We start from the raw sequence: 25,778 nt of genomic DNA, 5'->3' as shown, positions 1-25,778 counted from the left end.
CTGTTTTGCGCTAAAACATTAATCTGAAGTGTTACCTTGCTTTCATAAATACTGATCTTTCAAATTTAGCTTGACAAGTTGAAGTCTCAACTTCTTGATTTCAAGACATCGCACTTCCAATCTAGTTTGTCTAGATTGACTTTATAATAATAGGGACTAGTATTTTATGTGTGTTCACTAGCCAGACAGCAGGGCATGATTTATTTATAATGGTGTGAACATAAAGAAAAAAAATGTTTTCTGTTCTAGTGAAATATAGAAAGCTATTAGATGCTCTGTTTATTCTTGTATCAGATAAAATGTAAAGGGAGAATTTCTATTAAAAGCCACTGTTATTTGATGTACTTGATTACTAACGTGTACTGTAATTTCTCTGTGTGTCTCAGTTGATCACTTTAAGTAAATCCCATAAAGAAGAACTAGAAGAGATTAATGAAGAGTAACATTCTTTACTTAATTGGAATTGTTTGTGTAGTGCTGAGAGAGAACCTAGAGGGTTAGGTTGTTGGTGTTTTTTTTCCCCAAGGACTTGGGCAGGGGGGAGTTTCCAAGCAATGAGAAATTTATTTATGGCTTTATTATTTGGTTGAATTGAAGCTTCATCCAAAAGTTTCCTGATCTTTAAGAAGTATAAATTACATTTGGAGCAAGCATCAGATCTTAAATTACCACCAGGAGATGCATAATTGCATGTTCTGCCATGAGTGTATTTTCTCACAGAAAGCAAAATATACCCTTTTGGTTCTCATACATCCATTAACTACTTGCTGCAGTGTAAAAAGTAATGCACCTGGGTTTGTGTACTTAATCATGGTTCACAAATTGAGCCACAATGGTTTTACCTACGTTATTTGAGTTTAAGTAAGTTTGAGGTCCTAGTCTCATTTCTATAAATGGAAGAAAATGTTTCAGACAGCTTTTTAAAAAAGAAAGCTTGTATTGTAGGTCCAGTAATACAGATTTAAGTTCTAAATAGCAGTCCTGGAAAATGGTAGAAGTTATGTGCTTAACTCTGTGTGCCTGAGGGTGATATTAAGAAAGGGCTTTTACATCCAGCCATGAAGACCTAGAGAATTTCTTTTAGGACTATATAAGTTAGCTCAGGTGGCATCTTATTAAACTTTTTCTTAACTGTATACAGGAATTCTCATAATGCAGCATACAAGCAGTAAACTCATTTTGGAAGGATATGTTTTCAGTATTACTGAGCTGAATCACTACATTTGATTATGGCTAAGGTTTCTGTACACCTTTTCTTGTTTCTTAGAATGTTCCTGCAACTTTTTTGAAGGACACCAAACAATAAAGCTGATAACAGAAACCTGCATCCTCAGGTTATTACTAGGTAGTAAGTATGAATTAATAGGAAACCACATATTCATGCTATAGGTTTCTGTACTTGTTAGAAAAAGAGGTTTTGCAGAGTGGGAAGCATTCTTGGAAGACCAGGCTTGAAACTAATATTTAACACCTTAAACTGTAGCATATGAGCAAAACATGTTGGTGCTCTAATGGCAACTGTTAAATAGCATTAAAAGTACTGTAGCTGACAGCTATTGTATTCAAGGAGATGTTTTATCTTTTCCAGCAGTTAACTTGTAATTGAGATTTGAGGTTTGTATTTTTTATCCAAATTTAGATATTTTTATCCAAAATTCAGAAGTTACCATGTGTTTTTGCTGAAACACTGATGTCTTGTCAGAGGAGAATTTGTCTTTCAAGATAGTTGAAGCCCTCCGCTGATTAGCAAGTCCAAAGTACTTTCTCAGATAATGAAAGAACCTACGTGGTCTTTATGTTAAAGATGAAGAAAACCTGAGGTACCTCAAACAGAAGTTTGTTCATCTGGACAAGGCAGTTAAAGCCAGGTTCTAAAGTTCAGAATAAAATGTGTCTTAATCCACATGCATGTTTTGAAATCTAGATAGAGCTCTACCATGAAAGTTCACTTTATAATGTGTTTTTGTGCAAGTGAAAACAAAACAATGTTTGTTTAGTGGTGTGGTTTTTTTCTTTAGGGGAGGTACTTCACTTGCATGGTATTCACAGGGAGATCAGTGTCTGACTGCATCCATTGTGCAAACACTGTAATTGCAAAGTTCTGGTCATCTTTGTTATGTGATGGAAGTTCTTGCTAGCAGTTATTATCCTGCAAGTAGGCCTGTGATTTGTATGTAGTATATGTATTAAAATAAGATCAGAGGCATAGAAAAATCAATGTTTAGGTCTTGAATATTTTATGAGGGTATTGTTGTGAAGAAAGGAAATTCTACGGCTGTAACTTTCAAACTGAAGAATAGCTGTTGTAGCTTTCTTCTGACTGTTATCACTACTGTACATGGATTTAACAGTGTTTCTGGCACTCTAGATTATCTTAAACATATGGGGTATACACAATCGTACACTGTTCATCACATTGTCAAAAATGCCAGGCCTCAAGGCCTAAAAGGTGCCGCAGGCAAGATGTTTAATCCTAACCAGCTGGTGTGCAAGGCATCTGGGGAAACAATTCACAGAATTCCCTGTGGGCATTTTTTGGGGGGGTGGGGTGCAAAGAGAATGTGATATGAAGTACTTCGAAGTTATTTTCCATTTCTCCGCAGTGTCAACCTTTGATATGAAGGCATCTCTTGGACTGGTTTCTGTATATCCTTTGCTTGATAAGCATACTCTTCCTGCTTGCTATGCTGTGACAATTGTTAAAGCTCATTGTCCTGTATTTCTGTAATTGTGATTTTTTTAAATACTTTATTTTCGTTCCGCATAGCTTTTTTCATCACTACCATTCTTGCCAAATTTTTGTTATCAGTTGATTTAAATGGAGTGGTACTACTAGAATCCATTTTAGTTTAACGGAGACCAGAATGAAACCTTTTAAAATCGACAGAAGTTTGAAAATAGTAACACTTAGCAGTTGCTTTTTGGAACAAATAAGTTCTGAGGACTTAAGTTAAAGGGTAGCTAGGCTTATACCTGCATCTGTTAGACTGGTGGTGGACTGTATCCATGTTCTGCAGGTGTGCTGTAACCACCTTCTACTAGCAAGGAGAGAACTTATGTTTGTAAAACACCAGAAAAGTAAGAGGAATGACAGTGTTTGAATTCTGCTAGCTTTTCAGTTAAGTATTTATTAGTCTTTGAAGTTCGCCATGACTTTTCAGGTGTCTAGTCTTATGTGTGGTCTGCGTGTGAATTGCTGCCTAGTATATACCTCAATACTAGAAGCAATGTTAACTACTGAGTCTGTGTTATGTATTAGCATTGCACTGCACGCCAGATTACGCTGTGCAGGACTCGGTGTAGTCTAGAACATACACTCCCTAACTCTGTGTTATGCAAAGCTACTGTTAATAGTGCCATGTCCCATTGCTAAGTGGGGAGGATGGTGGACTTGGCTTCCAGCGTGAGCCCGTGACTTGAAGGAAGACTGTAAATAACCCAGTATCAAACTAATGTACTTTTATGATGATAACAGGGTACTATGACAGATGTCAGCACTAATGTGTTCACAATAAAGCTCCTTCTATGGTGCCAACAGAGGAAGGGCAGCCAGAAGTTCATATTAAGGTCTGGAAGAGTGCAGCTATAGGTGTTCCTAGAAAATCATTATTAGTTTCAAGTGTGGTGAAATAATAGTAGCCAGCATAAGCAACGCTGGTAGTATGTTGTGTTATTCTTAAGCTTTGCTGTACTGAATAGCTTGGAATAGAAGAATCATTATCCCTATTAGAGAACCAGCTATTCATTTTATGTATAAATGAGAAACTGAAAGTTATTCACTGTTGTAGCTTTTTGGTAGTGCTCCTCATTCTAACTGCGTCGTGTACCCTGGGATATAATGTTACACTTAGCAGTAGTATTAATTGTGTTTACTTTGTTAGAAGAAATAATGGTCTTTGGTCTGCTTTCAAAGTGGTTAGAAGAGAAGATATTTCTGTTCTAGTGGAAACTCATAAATATTTCTTATATGCTGAATTCATTCTTAAGATGTTTTGGCATTACTAGTGCTGAAAAATTGAATTCAGAATTATACTTCGGCTTTTTTCAAATTTAAAATTCACCTGAATCCTGACACAAGACAAACTCAAATATTTGGATTAAATTTATTAATCGCAGGCACTCTCTCCTGTGTGAGTAACTATAACTTAAAAGCAAAAGTTCATAGCTGTATGAGATCATTACTTCCAGTTGCTTCTCTCTGCCCAGTCTTTCAAAACATTTAAGCTTAATTATAGCTTTACATCAGTCACTTAAACCATTCATTCTTTTAACAGGTGGTCCGCCTGGGAGGAAATTAGATATTGATGTAGAGGAGATAGCTTTCTTTTTTTCCTTCAGTGATGCTTGAGAACCCATCTTATATTTTTGACAACCTCTCCATATGCCCTACACTTACGCTGTCAGCAAGAAAAAAACCTTAGGCCAAAAGTATGGGCTTCAGTACAAAATGGTTAATGCAGTTCATCCAGTGAACTAGTTTGTCCACTGATAGACCTAATTGATGACTGCACAAAATTTTTCAGCAAGCAATGTTAAGAGAAAAATCTACAAAATGCTAATGGTTATATTATATGGCTAAGTCTTGCATATATAGAGGCTTTGCACACACAACTGTCTTGAAAAATACAATGAAAGTTAGGCAAGTAGTTGCATTGATTCAGGAAGATACCAGTTCAGCGCTCTTGTTGTCTTCTCTAGTCCACACAAGTCGTTACTAAATTCAATGTTCTAACTGTGACATAATATATAAATAACTCCTTTGTGTTGGGTTGGATTAGTGTGGTGTTTATTCATGAACTGTTAACCAGCTGGTACCTATGTCTGTCTTGGTAGATAAGATTAGTTTGTATTTTGTGAACAACAAATAAGTCTTAAAATGGGTCCATAAAAAGCTAACCAGTGATATTTTAAAAATTTGTTCTTGTACTTCATGTTAGATATACTCCTTTTGAATATCAATCACTATTCCATATAAAAAATGGCTAGAATGTATAGAGCCACCCATCCATGTACTGTGTCTTGACCACAGTTACTTGGAGGGTTAATGGACTCTTAAGGCTCTTGGGGTATGTGCTTAAATAACCTTGTGCATACTGCTTAGTTTCATTTCTTACGGAATTAGTCTTACATATTTGTTCTGTGCAGTTCTTTGTAGAATCTGGCTGATTTCATGCAACGAATGAGATGAGTTGGAAGACTACAAGGAGACTTTAACAATGTTTGTAAAAATCTACATGCAAGGAGAATACAGGGGAAGACCTCGTGAGTGGGTGATGAGGGAAACATTTGCAAAACATCTAAAATTGAGTTCTAAATGTGCCCACCGCGAACAAGGTTTGATTGGATCTTCTTGGCATAGTCTTGACAATAACAAGGCTTTTAGAGCTTATGAAATGGCTTGACTTGATCTGCTTTTGGAATTCAGCAGAACCAAGGGAACAGTTTCTAAACAGTTTTATTCCTCTAGAAGCTAGATTTGTATTGATAAACAATTAATATTCTCAATTATGTAAACTTTTCTATTACATATGATCATCACTGACATACTGTAAATAGTCATCCTTGTGGCATATTTCATTGGCTAAGAAAACAAACTATTTGAAATTATGTTGAAAATTCTTAACGGCTAGATTATTCTTTCATCTATTAATAGTCTTCATGAATACCATCATTTACAGCAAATACTTTTTAAGTCTTCTGTCGTAACTTAAGATTTTAAACAAAACATCAATTTTGTTGTCTTTCGTGTTGTTAACACACTAAAGAATGCCTCCTTAATTTTGTACTACTTGCTTATTTATCAGGTAGTAACTTTAAGCTTAGTATTGTAGAAAGATCTTCTAGAATGTTTGAAAAAATATTTAGACTTCACATCAAGGCTTCCAGTGATGGAGAATGGAGGAAACTGCTAGTCAAGAGTACTGTTGCTAGTCTGGCAGTGTATTTGTGGTATACCTATGTAAGTTGTCTTATTTCTTCATGGTAATGTTTGCCCCTTTGGTTATCATACTGGCAGCTGAAATTCAGTTGGTTACCAGTGACCAGCTTCTTTGCTCAGTCTTCTTTATTTACTTTGTCCTTTACCACTGTACCCTGCTTGCACATTTGGAAGTGCGTGACTTTTCATTGAGCTCTGTAGAAACCAGTATAGTTTCTGCTGCCTCTGTTTCCTGTATCAGCAATGATTTCATACCAATACATGATCAAAACAGTAGTTAGTTCAAGAGGAATTATCTACAGAAGTTCTAACAGAAATCCCATTGATGGTTGGTAAATTACAATTTGCAATCTTTCTGACTTGTAGATCAAGGTCTGTATCTTAAAATTCCTGATTTGTTGGTTTTGCTTTAAGATCTTGGGGAGGGAAATCTCAAGTGAATGCATAAGCAAGAAGCTGTCCTGCAGCTGTCACTGACTCAAAATTATTGTCTTGTGATTTCAGGGACTAAATTACATGTCATGTTAGCCTGTGATGCTGGAATTAAAAGTAGTGGTTATACTTTCATACACCAGTCATTCTAGTTTTGGAAATGATGAAATTTGAAGATGTAAATGTGTTTGAGAGGATTAATTGAAAATTCAGTTCATGTCAAAATGATGAAGTACTGAACAGCTGGTGCAATGTTTAAATAAGTTTCTGGACAGTTATAAAACATTGTCAATCATGATCTTTATACCAGATTACTCTGTCAGCTTCTAAATTAAGGTGACACAAGGTAAATAATAGCAATCTAGAAGTGACTAAATATCCAGAATGGCCTGTGTGACTTTGAAAAGTTGCATAATGCATAATATTAGACTCCATTATAAAAGCTGCTGTCTCCTGTAGGAAAATCTCAGTGGCATTCCAAATCAGCCTGAACTGATTATTTGTTTCAACCTATTCTGCTATTCAGAGGCTTATCTTCGTAAAGTTAACGTTGTGGGCTGTAGCTTCCTCTGTGGATAGACTTTATAGCATCATGGTTCATCTAAAATGTAAAAACCCAGCATCTTATTAGAGCAAGTGTCACTTTAATTTGTACAATCCATACTAGATGTCTTGCTTATGTCTTTCTCTGTTTAATAGCCACCTCAGCAGCATCAATTCGGGTGTAACTGGTTTTCGTGATCCAATGAACAAGGTCATCTGAAGAGCATGTATAGTAAGGCTTCATCTGTAGAAGACTATTCCAACAAACTGTTTCCATTAAAACTCCAGTTATGCTATACAGAAATAAATAAAATGTAAACTCATAATGTTTTCTTAAGATGGCAGAGAATATGAGAATTGTTCTGAAAGGAATATGAACGATCCAGTAACTGTCAGGCTTGGTTTTATAGTATCTAGTGTTGATGCTTGCTGAAGTTAGTCTGCCAGACAGAGTTAGCAATCTAGTAAGGGCCATGCAATGTCTTTGGAGTCCAGGCAGTGTAATCATAGCAAGGTGACATGTATCTTGTCTTGCTTATAATCTGGTAACAGCTTGTGGTGTGGTGTACATACATGGCATTCTTCTGGTAATGTGCAGAGAATCTGATCAGCCCATCCTTCCTGGGCTACCAAAATGACTATATATCTATCTCACTTTTAACTGGTGTCTATTTATTCACTGTCTTGCCTCAAAAAAATTCGGGATTCTCCCAGCAAGTGTGGGAAGAACTTCCAGGCATTGCTCTGCCTAATCCAAGAGTACTGGAAAATGTAAATAATCATTAGAGAAGGCTGACACATGCAAGACTCATGGTTTTTAATTGTCTGTGTGTTCTATGGGGGAGGCATTGCATCCTCCAAGAAAAGAAAAAAAAACACAAAAAACCAACCCCCCCCAAAAAACCAAAAAAAACCCACCCTACATCTAGACCCAGATTCACTTGAACTTCCTTCTAAAGCCAAAGGATTAGTTTCTCCCTGTGAAGGTGGATTTCTTAACTACACATCTAGCAGTTCATCGGTGCAACACACCATATTCAAAACACTGTCCCTAACTTTAAAGCAATCAGTTTGGGTAGCTGGTAGCTGGGTATGAGCATAATAACTTGATTCCTTCTGTGATCTAGACCTTGTAGTCTTCATCTTCCTTGGGTTTTCTCAGGGGTCACTCAGCCAAAGGAGAGTTAGGGATGGATAGTTAATAGTTCATGATTCTGTTCAGCTCACAAGTGCATTGTCCTCTTGTTCTCTTCCCATACAGAGCAGTTAGAAATGGAAAGTTACTAGCAAGAAACAAGTTGGATAAGCATCTGAAGAACTGGGAAAATGATCTTTTTTGATCCTATTAAACCCCTTTCCTTATCCATCAGCATAATGATAGATAGGTTTCAACCTTGTGCATCCTTATTTCAGGATAGTCAGGGAGGTTGAGAAATGAAGAAAAAAAAATAATCAGTATTTGTGAATTCAGTATTGAAAAGTCAGTATCAGTGCCCCCCCCCCCCCACACACACACAGAGTGGGTCATCTTGTTAATAGATGTTAATATTCTTAATTGTTTAGGCATTTATATGGATAAAACAGAATTTTCTTTGCTACTTCCCATTTAGTCATGTAATTTCCCTTTGTCTAGACTTTTAATGTTTTACAGTACCTGCTCTGCTAAAATTCGAAGTCAGTAAGTCTTGCTATGTGCTATAGTCTCCTGAGAAGGGAATTTTTTGTTTATTGATCATAATAACATAAAATAACGCACTTGGACAACTGAGACTTTAGTCTGTTGCTATAAAGAGGTTTTCCTCTGCAAGGGCCTTTTTGAAGACTTCAGAGGGAGTTTGTCCTGGTTTCAGCTGGGATAGAGTTAATTTTATTCTTAGTAGCTGGTCCAGTGCTGTGTTTTGGATTTGGTGTGAGAACAATGTTGATAGCACACAGATTATTTTGGTTATTGCTGGGTAATGTTTATACTATGTCAAGGACTTTTCAGTTTCTCAGGCCTTGCCAGTGAGGGGGCTGGAGGGGCACGGGAAACTGGGAGGGGACACAGCCAGGACTGCTGACCTGAACTAGCCAAAGGGATATTCCATACCATATGGCTGAGTATATAAGCATAAGGGGGAAGAAGAAGATGGGGAACACATAGAGTATTATGGCATTTGTCTTCCCAAGTAACCATTTTGTATGATGGAGCCCGGCTTTCCTGGACACGGCTGTACACCTGCCTGCCCATGGGAAGTAGTGAATGAACTCCTTGGTTTGTTTTGCTTGCATGCATGGTTTTTGCTTTACCTGTTAAACTATCTCAACCCATGAATTTTCTCACTTTTTCCTCTTCCAATCCTCCTCCCGCATCCCACTGTGGGGGGAGTGAGCGGGAGGCTGCATGGTGCTTGGTTGCCAGCTGGGGTTAAACGATGACAGAGTTTTGGAATTCTTTCCACAGAGAAGCACTATCATTCTTCATTCATTTATTTAGGCTATGTCAATGCCGAGCATCATTCTGTATAGTGTTAAGCAGAAAGGTACTGCAGGTACTACCAAGCCTGCCTAAGTAGTGTTTTCTCACTTGGTAAATCATAAAATCAAATCTGAAATGGACATTACTTTCTAATATTTCCCCTCAGTTTTTGCTTAGTACCTTGAGAACTGCTGTTACAGTAATGATCCACAGGCTACCACTGGTCTGCAGTAGTAAGTTAAAGATCTACAGACTAATGTAAATAATGCATCTACTCAATGAGCATTTTGTTTACTGAAGTGCAGTATCACTTGCATCTACTGTTACACAACACATTTTGCAGAACTTGGGTTAGGTTTGTTAGAAGTTCAGTCTGACTGTGGAGCTTTGCTTTAAGGAGTTAGGAACCAATTAATTAATGCCTTCTATTTATGTAAACAATGGGGTGTATCTAGTTCCAGCACCTTTCAGTATATGGAAGGGTATGGACTGTCTGGTCTAGACTTAACTCATGATAATAGTAAATAATTTAGGTCATAGTCTAGTTAGAATCTTTTGTGAAGACTGGGGTGGGAAGAACCCTGCATTCTAGGGGGTTTTCTATTGTTTGCGTGTTTTCTTTGTCTAGCAAAGAATTGCTGCTTTCCTTTGTCTGTCTTGTAACACATTTCTGTAATTTCTTCCTTGTCATTCCTGCCCCATAGTAGCTGTAGCTGCCTGCCTGTTTGTTTTTTTATATATCTTCCTAAACTATTTGATTGTACTAGTAGTGCCTTTTTTCCACTTTAAACATCTGAAATACCTCTTTAGTAATATTGAGAAAGATGCTACCTTGCCTTAGTTATCTTAACTGTGCTGTTCCACCACTCACTAATCAGTTACTTTTGGAAAGGGTTACACTAGTTGCATAACTCTTTATATTGGCTGTTGGGGCCATACGACAGTTTTCTTCCCAGAGTTAACCTAGGAGCCGCTCTGAATTCCTACAGCATCGCTGGCTGAGGGGTTCTGTTAGGTTGCACACTGTTGCCACTGGGATTGCTCATTCAGCCTTATTTAAACTGTCTCCAAAGGCCAAGCAGGCTTTCTTCATCCTGGTTCACATTTTACTGGATTGAAGACTAGACCTCAGCAACTAAAGGTTTTGTATGGCTGAATACATCTTATTACATATTTAACTTATTTTCTTGGAAGCCTCCTGTAATGCTGGGATGCTTTTTTCAAAGACTTGAGGTCAGTTCCTCATAACCTCTTAACACTTTAAATCCACTGTCAGTATATGCTTCTGACAAGAAACTGCATTTCTGTAAGCAAATGCTTAAAGTTTTTTGAGATATTCTTCAGGTTTCTATTTCCTCCAAATTACCAAAAATATTAGTGATCCTCATCTTTGTCTCACTTAAATACTTTTATGTTACTTTTGTGTGTGTTCAGATCTCTTTTGAAGTGGTAAACTCTTTAGCCACAGTCCCTTGAGTCAGATCCATTCATAGTGTGTATCTTTAGCTTTGGAAGGAAGCTCTGAGCATGCATCTTCCCCTCTGTTTGTTTATCTAGCTAATAATAAGCTGCCGGGGTACTTGAACAGCTTTTATGGCTGGCATCCAGCCCTTCACCCAGAAAAGGATTTTACCTTAGCTTTCACTGGAGAGAATTCAGGTTTAGAATAAATGTCACACTATACCTGAACACTCCTACTTCAATCTAGATGGAAGCTGACTTCCCCTTTCCCCTGTGGCTAATTCATGACTGAAAATGTTAAAACAGATCTTAGGGGGTTCTGGACCACATTGCTTTACAAATGCTTAGTCTCCTTAAATGTGGCAATACAAAACCCATTTCTGTTCAGATGGTGAAACAGAGATGATTGATAGCTGCCAGTGTACTTACCTTTCACAATGTATTGCAACTAAATGCTCAATTGCATGTAGATTCTTCATATATTGCAACCTGTGAACTTTTGACAACTATACTGCATACAGGCAAGTAAGCAAGTGCAAGGCTTGAAACCAGACTAGTGACAATAGTACTAAAATAATACTAGGCTAACAGTGGGATTGACTTAAATCTGCCTCAAGCAGTGAAGTAATATTATGACAACAAAATACAGAACATTCAAAATACTGGACATACTATGACAGACTTGGCTCCATTTGAAAAAAGGAGAGAAATATGCAGCTTTTTCCAAAATGGAGTTCAGAACACTCATTTCTTAGTGAGGCTCCTTGAGAAGGCTGAGGTGAACTGGAGCTCCAGTCTTTTAGGTTAGCTTTCCATGTGGCAGTCAATCATCTCAGTGACATACTACAGCCACCGCAAACAAGACTGTGAATGTAGTAGTGAATGGGAGTCCATCACCCCAGGTGAAAAGGGTTGAAAACAGCAATTTAGGTGAGAAGATAAGTTTCCTTACTTTGCGAAAGGCCTATTTTGCCCTAACCTGAAATGCAGTCTGCCTTGCAATACAACCTTCCTGACCTTCCTCAAACATCTTGGTCTAGAATGGGTATCTGTTGCCAGAGTGGGATTCTTCTCCTACTCTTAACACCTCAGTTGTTCATCTCAAGTTCCAAGCATGCTGCTGTTGTGTGCTGTGTGCCCAGCTTCCTGCTGGCTTCCCTGTGGCCCGAGAGTTATCATAGGTTAGTTGATTTGATCTTACTAAGACAGCGAGTAGCAGCCAGTTCTGCTCAATGCAGTTTGATAGCCTAGTCATGCCAACCACAACATGTCTGACTCTTGCCTCCTCAATTCCTTTCTTGTTCTCCCACTTCCGAAAGGGATAAATACTTCACAGCAAGTCACAATAAAGAAGGGGGACGACGATGATGATGACTGGATATTAAATTAAAAAACAGAAAAGCAGGGGTTTTGTCATCATTGACTTTCTAACAGTGTGTGATAAGCTAAAAAGAATCCAATTAAGACAAATCATGTTTTGCTAGTACTTTTTCATAATTTCCTTTTCTTAATCTTACAAGGATATTTACTGTGGGGTTTTAACATATTGTTACATGACAGAATGGCCATGAACAGATAAATAGGGCTAGAAATTATAGATTAGACTGCATGGGGGGTAAAATAATGCTGTCCAGTAAGAGAAATCTTGAACTTAGTGATAAAAGTGTTTCTTGGGCTGTGTACATCTTTGTGAGATCAAGAAAGGGGTCTTATTTAAAGCATGAGGGATGAAAACGGAGTAAGAGCAGCCAGATCTTTCCTTTTATGCTGTTAGTTAGTAAACTTGTGCGTGACAAGGTACAGATAATAAATGGGCAATATACCAATATCTTAAGAGAATTTGGGGATACTAAGAGTGTTCACAGCTGGAACGGAAATAACAAAGAGTTGCCACACCCATAGCTGTAATGGTGATATTTGAATAAAAGCTTCATCGAAATAGCATTTCCTAAAGATTGCTATGGTAAAGGTATACCCATTTAAAATGTGAAAACTTCACTAGTTACCAATTCATGTACCCAAAAAGCTGTAAAGGAGGAAGGACAGAAAGTCACTTTAATTTCCACAAAAGCTTATCAGATTTCTGTTTCTGTGAAGAATATTGCTGTGGACTAAAACATGGCCTCACCCCGCCCATAAAATGTATTCGAAATTCAATAAACTGAAAATAGAGTGGTAGCTGACGCTAGTGCTACTGAAATGTGACAGGTATGCAATTGAGTATGTGGATGTTAATGTTTATAAAATTCCTATGTAAGCAAAAAAAAAAAGTATCTTGTCAACTTTTTTCAGATTTTGTTACATCATTGATATTTCTAATGTAGCTTTTCTGTAAACATGATTTAAAGCAACACTTCATTGTGGTAACATTTACCTCATATCTGCTACTGCTTTCTGCCTTAGCATTTGAATGATTAGATTTGTGCATTACAGTAACTTAGACCTAGAGGAGTGTAAAAAAAAAAAAAAAAAATTTATTAAACTACGTGAGCTTTCTGGAAGTCTGCCTGTAGCTTTTTCTGTTGTTGCCTTCATTTTGCCAGTGTAATAGGGTTGCAGCTAAAGGACTGAAGAGTTTAAAAGGAATTTAATTGCTGTGTAATAAGCCTTATCCTTCAGTGTGGTACTTCATTGAAGCTAGACAGTGAGTGTTTTGTGACAGAAGGAAAAGCTGAGGGGGATGGGAGGAGCAGGAAGCTACAAAATGACCATGGCTGGCCTCTCTGCATTCCTGTAAGGCTTGCTTTTTTAAAATTGGAAGCTGCTTTTATAGATGCTCCTCCAAACAGGTTTGTTTTTTTCCATACTGTCCCATTTAGACTTTGGAATGCATGTACAAAAGGGCAGGCCCTCTAAGTGACTTTCCAATCTGTTTTTGTGATTCCAGCCAAGTTCCCTTTAATGTATGGAACAGGCGAAGTTGAGCTGACTCTTATAATATCACAGGACTCGGACGCAGCTGCTGCTGTAAGTGGCACTGTGTGATAATACAACAGCTCTGCTATTTACTGGGACTCAAGTGCCTGGACTGGCACACAGAGACATTATATGAAATCCGAAAGCATGAGGATAAAGGAGATTTCTTTGCGGCAAGATCCTGATCTAAGAAAGGAGTTGGCATTGCTAGCTCGAGGATGTGATTTTGTTTTGCCTTCTAGATTCAAGAAGAGACTGAAAGCTTTTCAGCAGGTCCAGGTTTGTCTTTCCGTTCTTATACAACTAAGTTATTGGTGTCAGTTGTACCTTCATAACCATGGCAACTGCAGGAAATACATGGAAGGCCTTCGTAAACTAGCAGGATTTGGACAGTCTGTTCCACGTATGATGATTTCTTCTGTGTTTTAGAAGACTGTGCAGGTAGTTTTCTGCAAACAAAAAAATGAGGGAGGGTTTACTGAAATGTGTAGCCTAGCTAAACTACAGTGTTTGCACAGAGGCATATGCAGTGGAAGCTTGGTGTGCTTAATGCTATTAGACTTTTAAAGATTATTTTCCTTAATCTGCATAATCATAATCTACATGCATTTCCCTGGGGATTTAATTTACCTGTTACTGAAACTGGGCATATAATACACTGAAATAGGCTGTAACTTTACTAACTCAAACTTAAAAGGTGCTTTTGTACTTGCACGATGATCCTGAATTTTCTTTAGAGTATGTTTATTTTAGACTTTGTATTTGGATGCAATCAGTTGTTGCTACATGGTTTACACATGTGCCTCTGCTGTTTTGCAGCAGTGAGTTAAATCCACCATTTTAAAGTGAGCTCCTAATTGAGAATGGAAACATTTGAACTGTTTAATTAGAAGGAAAACTACTTATAGAGTAAATGTTCAAAGAAAATACCTTAGGGTAGGGGAAAAAATGTGGAACTGTTTTACTGGAGTAACTGAAATTTGGTATTTCCTCAAACACACTTAACCTTAAGGCTTTTGGTGGTATGTGAAGGCATTCACTTTGTCCTTACCTCACCCTCACTTCCAATTCAGGTACTAAAGGTATATCAGTGGTGGCGTATGTGAGGTTTTTTTGACCCTTCTTTAATTAAGGAAAGTTTAGCAGTTGAATAAAAAAAGATTTCTGGCTTTTAAAATCATTCTAAATATAGCCTGCTACTTAATTTTGAATTCAGTGCACTAGTGTCCTTTTCATGTGACCTTCAAGAGAGGGCCATTGAGCCCTATGACCCTAAAAATGTCTTAGCCTTCTGTCTTCTACGTTATTATTTCAGAATTGTTTCAGCTGAGTTATATAGGCAATGTTTATTCTTTTGTGCAAAGCAGAATGCAAGTGCTGACCCTTCTGTTTTATGCCATTCAGCATAAAATTGTGAATGAAAGGATTTTATGACTTGTATTGTTTGTGCTGAACTGGAGTCAGAGAAGGAAACATTTACTAGAGACAGCAGGAATAGAAAATACTATTTTAATTACATCGAACTAGCAGTATCAGTTAATATTTAGGCACCTCAGAGCATGAGGCCAGTTTAGCCTAGTCATGGCATCCTGTTGTAAACAAACACGCTACTGCCTTGTGTGGTGGCCCTTAACTGGATCTGTCTTTCATGAAATGATAGTTGGATCACTTGCACTTTTACAGTGTCTTTTTATGTTGAGCTAGAAAACATGTCAATGTAGTATGGCCCTGCATACCTACAAGCAACTAAATACTTCAGGAAACAGTTTGTCTAGCTGTAGGGTTTTTTTCTGTTTTAGCATGCTGCTGGCCGTAAGCTTACAATGCAGACAATGAACACATATTTTTCAATTTTAACCAGACTTTCACTTCTTGGGCAAATAGGAACTGTAGAATAATGTATATTAAACCACTTAATCATATTACAGACAAAACTCTGTGGGCAAAACAGATTTAATAGGCATACAAAACTAAAATCTGATGGCTTTCTTTGCTCAATTTGATAGCAAGTATTTTATCTGAGGTTCCTTTTTGAAATGGTATTTTGCTTCAGCCTCATGATTTTAAGGAGACCTTTTTGGAAGTACCTTGAAAACCTGAAATACGAGTGCTAGTAACTGTTGATACAGAAGGAGATGGATATTCTTTGCTTGACACTTCATGTTTTTGTCAATTTCAGCTTGTCCTTGTAGGTTAGGTGCATTTCAAAGAATAACTATTCATCACGTACATAGTCATGGAAGAAATTTCATGTTGAAATTAAAAACTGCTTAGAGCTTTTGTAGAATAACTTGAAAAAAATTTCTCATTTCAGTTGCTAAGCATCATTGCCATTGTTACAACTTCCTATACCACTGTAATACTGGCCTTTCAGACAGAATAGGGCATGAATATGAAGTAAATTAGAATGCTAAACTCAAGCAGAAATGGAAGCCAGTTTTTCTGTACTTCTGCTACACTCTTAAAACTTCTTATATCCATGCAGATTCTCATAAAGAGGTTTAGTGCTATTAAACCTAGTCTCTTAAAATAAATGAGTAATGATGGTAGATGGTGAGAGAACATGTGGCTCAACATGTGCTCTGAGGTGGGTTGGAGTGACTGGATCTTCTGCTGGTTCTAGGAATTCTAGGGCAGTGGCATTTTGTATAGAGCCATGGAAGTAATCTTGTGTAGGTAATACCCTGTGTTTTAGAAGGGGTGGTCATTGGAGCATAGCAAGTCAGGCTTTGTGAAAATCTTTACATAGACAACCAGTAATGAGGTGGGTCACTCTGGAAAGTAGTGGAACAGGCTATTTCTCAGTGGTTGCATTTGTTAATGAAAATGGATAAAACTGCACAGAGTAGGGCTTTCTGGAAAGATTGGTTTCTGAAAAGAAAGGTAGAACAATATACAGCTGTTGAAATGTTCTCCATTACTTTGGGGAACTGAATATTTGAGTAGATAACTCCGCATAAAACTCAACAGAACTTCAGTTTGTCTACTCATGATGTTGATTGTAAGACCAAGACCTTCCTTAGGTAACTTAACACTGACAGAATATAGCAAACTGGAAAGGCAGCACTTGAAGGGCCACCGTGTCCATCGAGCTCATCAATTTCTCTGAAACTCTGGAGGGAGAAGAAACTATCACCATGTCAAATGTACTGGCAACTTAAAGATGTGAACTGAAAGGCTTATTACCTGCTGATAGCTGAGCAGAGTGTTTTAGCCAACAGCTGGTGACATCCCTACCTGTCAGAGCTGGAATAGAAGCAGCATCATTACCCAGGCTATGGGAGGAAAATGTATCTGAAGTTGGAAACAAAATGCTAACAGAATAAAATACATCTGTATACACTGATATGCTTATACCCATGTAACTCTCTCAGCTAAACTAAGAAAATAGGTATTTTTTGTTACTCAGAGGCCACACCACCTTATAAAGCATAGGAGTTCTAACTTTAAAACTAGACATTTTAAAAAATTGTATTAAAAAAATTTAAAGTTTTTTTCAAAATAAATTTGTGCTGAATGTGATGATTTAAAAGGGGGGTGGGGGGGAGCTGGCATGAATCTTATATTAATCCTTTGAATGTCAGTGCCAGAACTGAGTGCTGGCCTGTTTTCTGAAACTTTTAATGTATCATACCTTTATCTACTGTTACTACTCGGTGATTCCTGTTGTTGCATGTGTCACACCTCAGTGTGGAAATGGAGAACTACTTGTTCCATGACCACCTGTTAATGATATTAAATGCTGCTTACATGTGCTATTTCTGTCACCTGTATGCAAACTATTTCTTCAACTTCTGTAGAGCCTCAGAAGATTGGCTTTCCTTCTGAGTAAGTTTAGACATTAGGGCCTCTTGATCACTTTTGCACTCCTCTGTTACCAAAATGCTTTATAAATGCTTGTGGCATGTTCAAGACTACAAAAAATACATAGCCTGTGAGTTCTAATGTGTGCTGGGCTGGTGTGTGGTTGTGCTGTAGTGCACTGATTCTCCCGGTTATGAAGCTAACAGTCCCGTTTCTGAGGTAGAATGAATTTTAAAAAGTTTAAGTGAGGCAGTTGGGTTTACAGCTGTAGTCACAGAAGTAGATTGCGTAACAATGAGAGGCCTCTGGCAGGCCAGCTTTCCTGTGAGCATCTATTTCATATCATTTGGAGACCTTTTAACACCACAGAGGGAGGACCCGCTATCCATTTTTACATAGTAGTTATAAACCACACAAATTCCTTTTAAAGAACAAAACCCAAGTGTTTGAGGGGAGGGGCAGGAATACAAATCTCATTCTGACTGTAGCTAATAATTATACTTGATGCTAGTTTGCTGATATAATGCCAATTTTCTGGAGCAGATGTCAACATTTAAGATAGAATGACAACATGTAAGCTGCCTGCTGAGACTGGCTAGTTAAGAGGTTTTGCTTAAATGGTTCCTTGCTAAGGGATTGCCAGGTCTTAAGCTCTAACCTCTTAAAGGAAGCTGGAAGCAAACAGATAGGTTTTTTATCATTTCTGCAATGGAGACTCCTGGTTTGAACTTAGAAATGTATTGGCTGCCCTGTCTTAGCAGCTTCTTTACCTGCTTCTGGCTGGTAATAGGTTTATGCAAATGTATACTGTTTCTGTAGAAAAGCCAATATGGTGCAAGCTTATGTTATAGCTTACTTTAATTGCATGTGTGATTTAAGAGTCTAGATGTCAGTTTCCTCTGCAGCTAAGGTTTTTGACCCAATAATTCAGATGCCGAAAAGTTCTGATTTATATATTTTTTTCCCTTGGAATTAAAGTTTCACTAGCCTTTTCTCCATTTTAACATACTTCCCATACCTTTTTAATCACTAATGGTACTAACAGTAGATGTTCAGTGACTGTTGATGGTAGTACTTTGCATGCTAGAAAGTCTGAAACAGTTTGACACATTTTCATATAAAATATCCTTCAGCTTTTACAGGGTGAGAGGGATATGAGATTGTTCTTGCAGTTGTCAAAATCAGAATCTGTTGAGGCGTTGCCAGACAAGAAGTTGACAGAATACTTGCTCCAACTGTTGCTTCTGCAGCTCGGCAACAAAACTGAGCTTGTTGGTATTTTTCTTGTTTGAGAGGACGTTTCCAAAGCTCAATCACATTGAGTGATTGAAACTTGTTCTGCTGTAAACATCGAAGGATGAGAAGCTATTGCAGAGTTTAAGAATTAAGTGGATGTCTGTCTTAGCTCTGTTTGTTACTTTTGATGTTGAACTGATGGCCTGTCCTGACAAGGGCTGTTTTCTGTAGGCAAATGTTAGAGTTGCCTCAGATGTAACTGTCTGTCAGGTTTTTTTCCCATTAAAATGATGTTTACGCAGTCATGACTCCTTTGCAGGTAGCGAGTCCCAGTGTGGCCCACTGGCTGTGTACAATCAAAATGATCGCGTACTAGGAGGATCTTGCCAGCTTGTCTCCTGCAATCAGCTGAGGTAACAGAATATACTGGTAAAGAATAGGAGTACTTATTCAACAACCAGAGTATTTTCTGAGCAAGCTGCAATTATGTGACAAACCGGATATATTAGTGACTGGGGTGCTTCATTTGATGTAATTCATGAAATGGCAGCTGTTCGACATCAAGTCACAGTCAATGAGTAATTTGAACCATTTCTGTCTTACCGCAAAAGGTGGTAGAAGTTGCCTTTCCAAGGGTAGATTTTTCTGAAGAATCTTGCTTTTTCTTCCATTTTATAATTAGTATCTTTTTGCTTTTGTAAATTAGCTGGGCATGTGGAGGAGACAAAAAGTATTTTCACTGGTCAGCTACACCAAACTGTTAGAGGACCCTACTTCTAAAGCCTTTGGTAAAAGTTTTGTCAGCAAATAAGGTTACTGATGGACATGCATGTAATATGCAAAGGTCTCCTGTGCTCATTGCATTGCAGGGGAGGTAGCTACCTCTTCCTTTTCCCATTCCATCCCCACCCCAGGGCATTTCTGAATAAACCATTAAACTCTTTCTAACGGCGTAACTGAACTTTTTTGATGCTGAAACTCTATGTGGCTGTACAAAAAACCAAACATAGGCAGTCATGTCTGGAGGTGTTTCTGCAGCAATAATGCATTTGCAATAGCATCCTCCAGTTACTAGCAGGACTGCATGATTTATGTATGTTCGCTATACCAAGCTGCAAATCAGGAGAATCCTGGTATTTCCGAAATGAGACTTGTAGAACTTGGGTAAGAGATCTGTTAGCACAGCATATGTATTACTGAAAGCAAGGAGATCGGGAAGTGTGTGCTATAATGGTTAGGTATCATGCAGAAAAGTGATGATAATTCATCTCAGATGGAGAGTTCAGTCTTCACTGAACTAGGGAAGATGAGGGGTTGACCATCAGAAAGTTTTCCAGTATTTGCTTGCTTATTGCATGCTACTCCTGTATGTGTGCATGTAATATGACTTGTCTCTGGTGACTAATTACACATACTATTTTAATACGCACGATGGTGTGTATGGAATGTATTTCATAGCTTTGGGTGGAAGCTTTTCCTGGATGTCACGACCTATAGTCTGCTTTATGAGAATTAACACACTATCCCAGAGAGGTTTGTGTAGATTGTCCAAAGTTTGCATGCTCTGCTGAAATACTGAGGCTTCGGTGGACTTTTTCTTGAGGCTCATTTTGGCTGTTTCAATATGGCTTAAGTTAAAGGAGAAAAGAATTACTAATAGTTTTGCCACTATCAAAAAATTTTGAAATATTTTTTTAAATTTTAGTAAGACTTTCAAGAGTATCCCATGATGGCCTCTGCCATAGCAATTTCAAACTGGGTGAGGTGCTTCTTTCCCTGGCTATCACTGAATGACTGTTACTGGGCTGTTTGGAGACTTCAAAGGAGAAATTATCTTCTGTTACAACTAACAAAATCTCTTTTTACCTCAGAATCAGAGGTTACCATACAAACAGCGTTTCACTGACAAAATAGACCTGAATTCTAGTTTGCTAATAAGCTGAATTTTCCAATGTCAAATTGTAAAATGAATGTAGATTCTTATCCCTGCCACTTGGTAGCCAGGGGCACTCTAGAAGGATTGATATTTTGCTGTTGAAGTTGAGTTTGCTCTCAACGTGGACCACATTAGTGGTGAGTTACTGCACTAAAGGTACAGTAAAATTTGATACTGAGTGATTAAAAAAAACCAGAAACCACGCAAATCAACTAACTTCTGAGCTTTCTAGTTGTAGTTTGGCCACCAGTTGCCAAACCAGGAAAGGTTTTTGCATGACTCAGGTTGTCAGTGGACCGAAGAGGGAACAGATCAATTACGTTCATCGTTTGTTTTATCTGAACTTAACAGTAACAGTGTCTGCACAATGAACTTCTGAACACAATGAGCTTGACAGATAGTTAAACCAAATATACAAAAGGTTATCCATTCTTAGAGCTGGTTTTTATATGCTTATAGCAAATAAATTCAATATCTTTTTAGGCCATGAAACTCTAGTTTCTCAGTCATATTCCTCCTTCCTTCTGCAAGTTGTAGTGCAAGTTCAGGGTTTTCCTTAGACTTCATTTTTACTGTTGTCCAGGATCCTTCTTCACATTACTCCTAACTGCTCCAAGCCTCACTGGATCTCCTTTGATTTACTTATGGAATTGCTGCTTGGCTGGAGCATGTCAATCTGAAAAAACTCAGGGCACTTTAATTACACCAAATGGGGCAGAGCAGTGTATGGCCCTGTCTATAGGGTAAAGTTGGTTTAGCATTGGGGGTTATCATTTCCATTGAATCACGAGACCAAATGACCATAGGCCTTTGTACAGAAATAGGCTTGAGAGTAAACTGCCAAGAACGTGCATAGATGACCTGAGAATGGTAGCAGTCAGTTTGTGTAAAACTGAGTTGCGTGCACAACCTGGCATGCAGGCAGGAGCCTCCCAACGTTTGTCTGGTTGGAATTTGAAGGTGAACATGGAATTACTAACTGAAACACAGACTACATTGTGGGGTTTGCTGAACCCTGCTGCCATCTGTTAATTCAGGTAACCATTATCTATAAAATCAGAAACAGTGTAGTCTGAAGTACTTTTTTTCTTATAATAGTATATGGCTAGAACTTTATGGAAAAGCATATTAATTTTTCCGTTTCCTTCCCCTTATTTCAGCACAAATTTTAAGTGACTATACACCAAACTGGATCAGGTAAACGATCTGAGTTAAGACTAACAGCAAAAGTGAGCTAGTCTAAAACTGCATCAGAGTTATAATTAATAATGCTTACCTTTTACATGCTCCTCTTTCCACAGTATGACAAAATTAGTTTCTATGGTACATGCAAAAACAGCTGCCAGACTGTGACTGAAGGATAGCAAACTGAAGTCTGGGATGGGAAGAAGCAACTGGGACTAAAACGTTTGTTGCCAGAGGAAGAACTTTCGCATAGATACCCAACACCTGTTTCTGGCATAGGTTCATTGTCTGTAGGTGTCTCTCTGAGCTTAATCATTCACATATGTCTTGTCTTTCTGATGAAGTCAAGCAAAATGAATCACAATCTTAGCATGGTTTTAAGCCTAAGGTAAGCTTATTTCAAATAATACTGCCACAGTATTCTTCTAATCTTCCTTATGTTAGCATCAGAACCATGTTGCTTCTAAGTGGACCCAACTGTGTGAGGTTGGTTGAGGACAAATAGAGGGTTTTTAACTTTGCTCTTTAGCTGTCTCGGTGACCTGAGGTAACTCACCATTCTGCTTTACTATCACTAGTACTGACACATGGGTCAGTAAACTGTGTCTGGGAGTGGGGGAAGGTGCAGGTCTACTGTGGTGTAGCTTGTTTTTTGCTGTGCTGTGAAACTTCATTAATAAGCTTTCAGATTAACTTACTCTTTTCAAGCTATTTTTCAGGGCATTGGCTAGATTCTAGAGAAATATTTAGCTTGAAAAAAACCAGATTTCGAAAGCTTTAAGTTGTTAGAGCATCATCTTTCACAGAGGAAATAGTACTGTTAAGCTTATCAAGTTGAATGGGAAGTGGTACAGTCAGTGAACTCTTGCAGTAATAAGTCTGTCTTTTTAGGTTGGCTAGAAAGATGCCAGTGAAGAGGATACGGAGAACTTAATGATAACATTTTCTTACATTCACAATTACCATTTAACTTTGATAGACTGTAGTACACCTTGTATTCTGTAAGACCTTACTGAATTTAATAAAGGAGGGACTTGTCATTAAAAAAAAAAAAAAGGTAGCATAAGCTTAGAATTCTCAAATTTCTATGCTAAACAGCATTTGGGTCTCTGTGTTGACTTCTATTTCCTACAGTGTATTGCTGAACTTCATGCAACATCTGCTTTTGTTGTTGGGTGATTATAAGCATTGTACGTGGGTAGTTGCAGGGATGTTAGGATTTAAAAGGCTGAATAGCATACCTCTGCAGAAAATCCTCTTAGCTCATTATGCACTTCGTTTTATCCAGGTAAGTTTATCATAAACTGTGATACAGAAGAATAAAAGACCCAGTCTGTTGAATGCATTAACTTATGCATTGCACATTTGAAAATTATTGCAACGTTCCTTCCTTTTTTTTTTTTAATTCCTGAGTTAAAAATACTAAGGATTTGTACCAAACTTTTATTTATTTGATAGGTAAAAATCTCTTTATAGTATTTGTAGTACTTAATGTAATTTTTTGTTTGGGATTGTGGGCTACCACTTCTTACTAGAAACTTAATAGGCATAAATGTGAGGTAGAATTTTGGGGGGTCCTATTGCCTTGACCCTGTTGTATGTATTGCATTGAGTTTTTTCTAATATGGATAGCCTTATGGAAATTCATGTCAAATAATACAGCAAGAGCTGAACACTAAGTCTGTAAATGTTTAAAATGTGGGGTTTTTTTTCAGAGAAACAGGTGTAAGAAGTGTTGGTGTCTGTTAGATGCTAAAAGGCCGCAGCATTTCTGAATGGAGTTATCTTTTTCTGTACTCATGTCAAAACAATGCAAATACCACATCAATTCAGTGAGCTTGTGTATTAATCAGTAAGCTGTCTAAGAAATACTACATTCATAAACATATTTACCTTGTCTCCTTTTCCAGCAAGTCCTTTTCAAGTGAGGTTTCACTTAATTGCATTTGAATCCCCATATTCAACCCCTTTGTGGGGTTCAGTACTTCTGGTTGCAGGTGTAGATCTAGGCTTTACTGACTGTACAGTGTTAAAATATCTGGGAAAAAGCACCCTTTCCTTTTTACTTCAGAAATACATCCTGCCATTGAATGGCTCCATCATAGCATCAGCTCTTTCTTTCAGTTGAGAGAGAGGGGAAAATGGCACCTCATTTTAAAATCCCCGCTGTCTTCAATTTTGCTTATAACAAAGTTAACTGCCAAGTGCAACTCGTGTTGGTAGATAAAAGACTGTCTATGAAGAACGCTAGACTTCTCTCTTTGGAATGAGGTGTATCCATGTTCTCTGTTATTTACTAACATGTTACTATATAGTAATTATAATAGTGGTATTATACCATTATTATAAACAGCTGCTGGAAAACAGTTAGCAAAGGATCTGGAGAGCTGCAAAATAAAAGGGGGAGTCTGTCCTTTGAACAGTGACCCCAGTGGGATATTAACTTCCACTTCTTCCTTTGTAAGGCAAGTCAGTTGGATAGCTGTGGACAGTCCTTTTTGTTCTGTATGTCAGGAATGAAAACTGGTTATGTGTTAAAGGTTTTCTTGAGTTCTGTTACAGACAAATCTTACATGGGTTGTGTTTACATTATTACAAATAAGGAATTTTCAAGGAATCGACACTTCTCATCTTTTACATTAAAAAAAACCCTGCAGTGGCAACTTTACAAAATGATTACAGATTCTGGACTTGACATGTACTTACTGCAAAGGCTAATGCACCATTTGGTCCTGACACTGCAGCACACATCTGCTTGTATGAGTTATTTGCAAGCTTGTACAGCGGTTATTGTTAACTCCAAGTATGTTATTGTTTGTGCTGTTTCTTCATTTGCCAAACCAGTCTCTTTTGTCAGTTTAGCTTACTGGTACCAGTATTAAAAATTTTAACTTAAAGCCGTAAGAAAACTTTCTAAATGTTAAATTGACCACTGAAATTGAATAAATATGTAAAAAGAATAAAGGACCATTGCTGCAGATCTTCCAGTCAAAGATTTGGTGTTAGCAGACTTCTAGCAGTTCTTGTTCATGAAGAAATTCCCTGGTTAAAGTTATAATTAGTTTTAGAACAGCTTAATCTCACACAATTAGTGCGTTTTGATTGCCCTGAAATAACAGAACTGACTCTTTCCATCAGCTATACAATATGTGCATCTACAGAAGTAACTAGCTGAAATTATAGAAAGTAGTAAAGCTTTTGGAGACATTTAGTATCACATAGAGCAGAGCAGCCTCAGTTGTACAAGGAGCCTTTCGAGTTTTGGATGGGACTCAGGCTGAGAGAAGAGGAATTCCTGGCCCTTCTTGGGAAGGCAAGGAGAGAGAGAAAGGAGATGCAATACTAACTTTGTAGTACATTACTTGGAGCTAATAGTTTTGGATGACCTATTTCTTTCCTTGTTACAGGCTGTTAGCCCTATGTTGATTGACATTAACGGTGCAATTCAGTTGTCCAATTACAAGTTGCTGTGGCATTTAAGAAGCTCACATAGTGTGCCCAGAACATCTGCATGGCAGATATAGAGCCAGAGCTGTGCTCTGAACTGGCCACTGGATACCACGTGGAACATTCAAGGTCATTTTGGTTTGTGCCCTAGATGGTATTCTGTCTCAATGCCTATATGTAGGCACCAAACAAATCGATCAGAAATGATTGTGATGTGATCATCCACTTTCTAATGCATTTTTATAGTTTCTTCTTTATAGTTTTTTTGTTTCACTGACTGAGAAACTAGCATGTAAAAATAGGCAATATCTTTCAATATGGGGAGCGTTATTTTGTCTTGCAGTAAGAAGTTTGTATTCTATACTTGGATTTAGGGTTTAATAAATACATAATATTTAATCTAGAAGACAGTATATTTTTAT

The 25,778-nt window shown here is 37.7% G+C and overlaps 1 protein-coding gene across 4 annotated transcripts in view; it reads left to right on the top strand.

Moving 5' to 3' along the window:
• The window catches only part of PPP2R3B (protein phosphatase 2 regulatory subunit B''beta), a 54,590-nt gene that overhangs the window by 3,132 nt on the left and 25,680 nt on the right, over nt 1-25,778 (top strand). The window contains exons 1-2 of one of the 4 annotated variants that reach the window (XM_056327061.1): nt 13,513-13,621; nt 13,720-14,027. The exons of 2 other annotated variants lie outside the window; for them this stretch is intronic. In XM_056327061.1, coding sequence (XP_056183036.1) covers nt 13,881-14,027 — 147 coding nt within the window. In that variant the 5' untranslated portion in view covers nt 13,513-13,621; nt 13,720-13,880. Of the gene's footprint in view, nt 1-13,512; nt 14,028-25,778 lie in introns of those variants that run through there. One more of the 4 variants, XM_056327060.1, reaches the window with a different exon arrangement.

This window comes from Falco biarmicus, chromosome 2 (genome assembly GCF_023638135.1).
Source record: "Falco biarmicus isolate bFalBia1 chromosome 2, bFalBia1.pri, whole genome shotgun sequence".
NCBI classification, from domain to species: Eukaryota; Metazoa; Chordata; class Aves; order Falconiformes; family Falconidae; genus Falco; species Falco biarmicus.
This window is presented reverse-complemented; position numbering and strand designations above follow the sequence as displayed.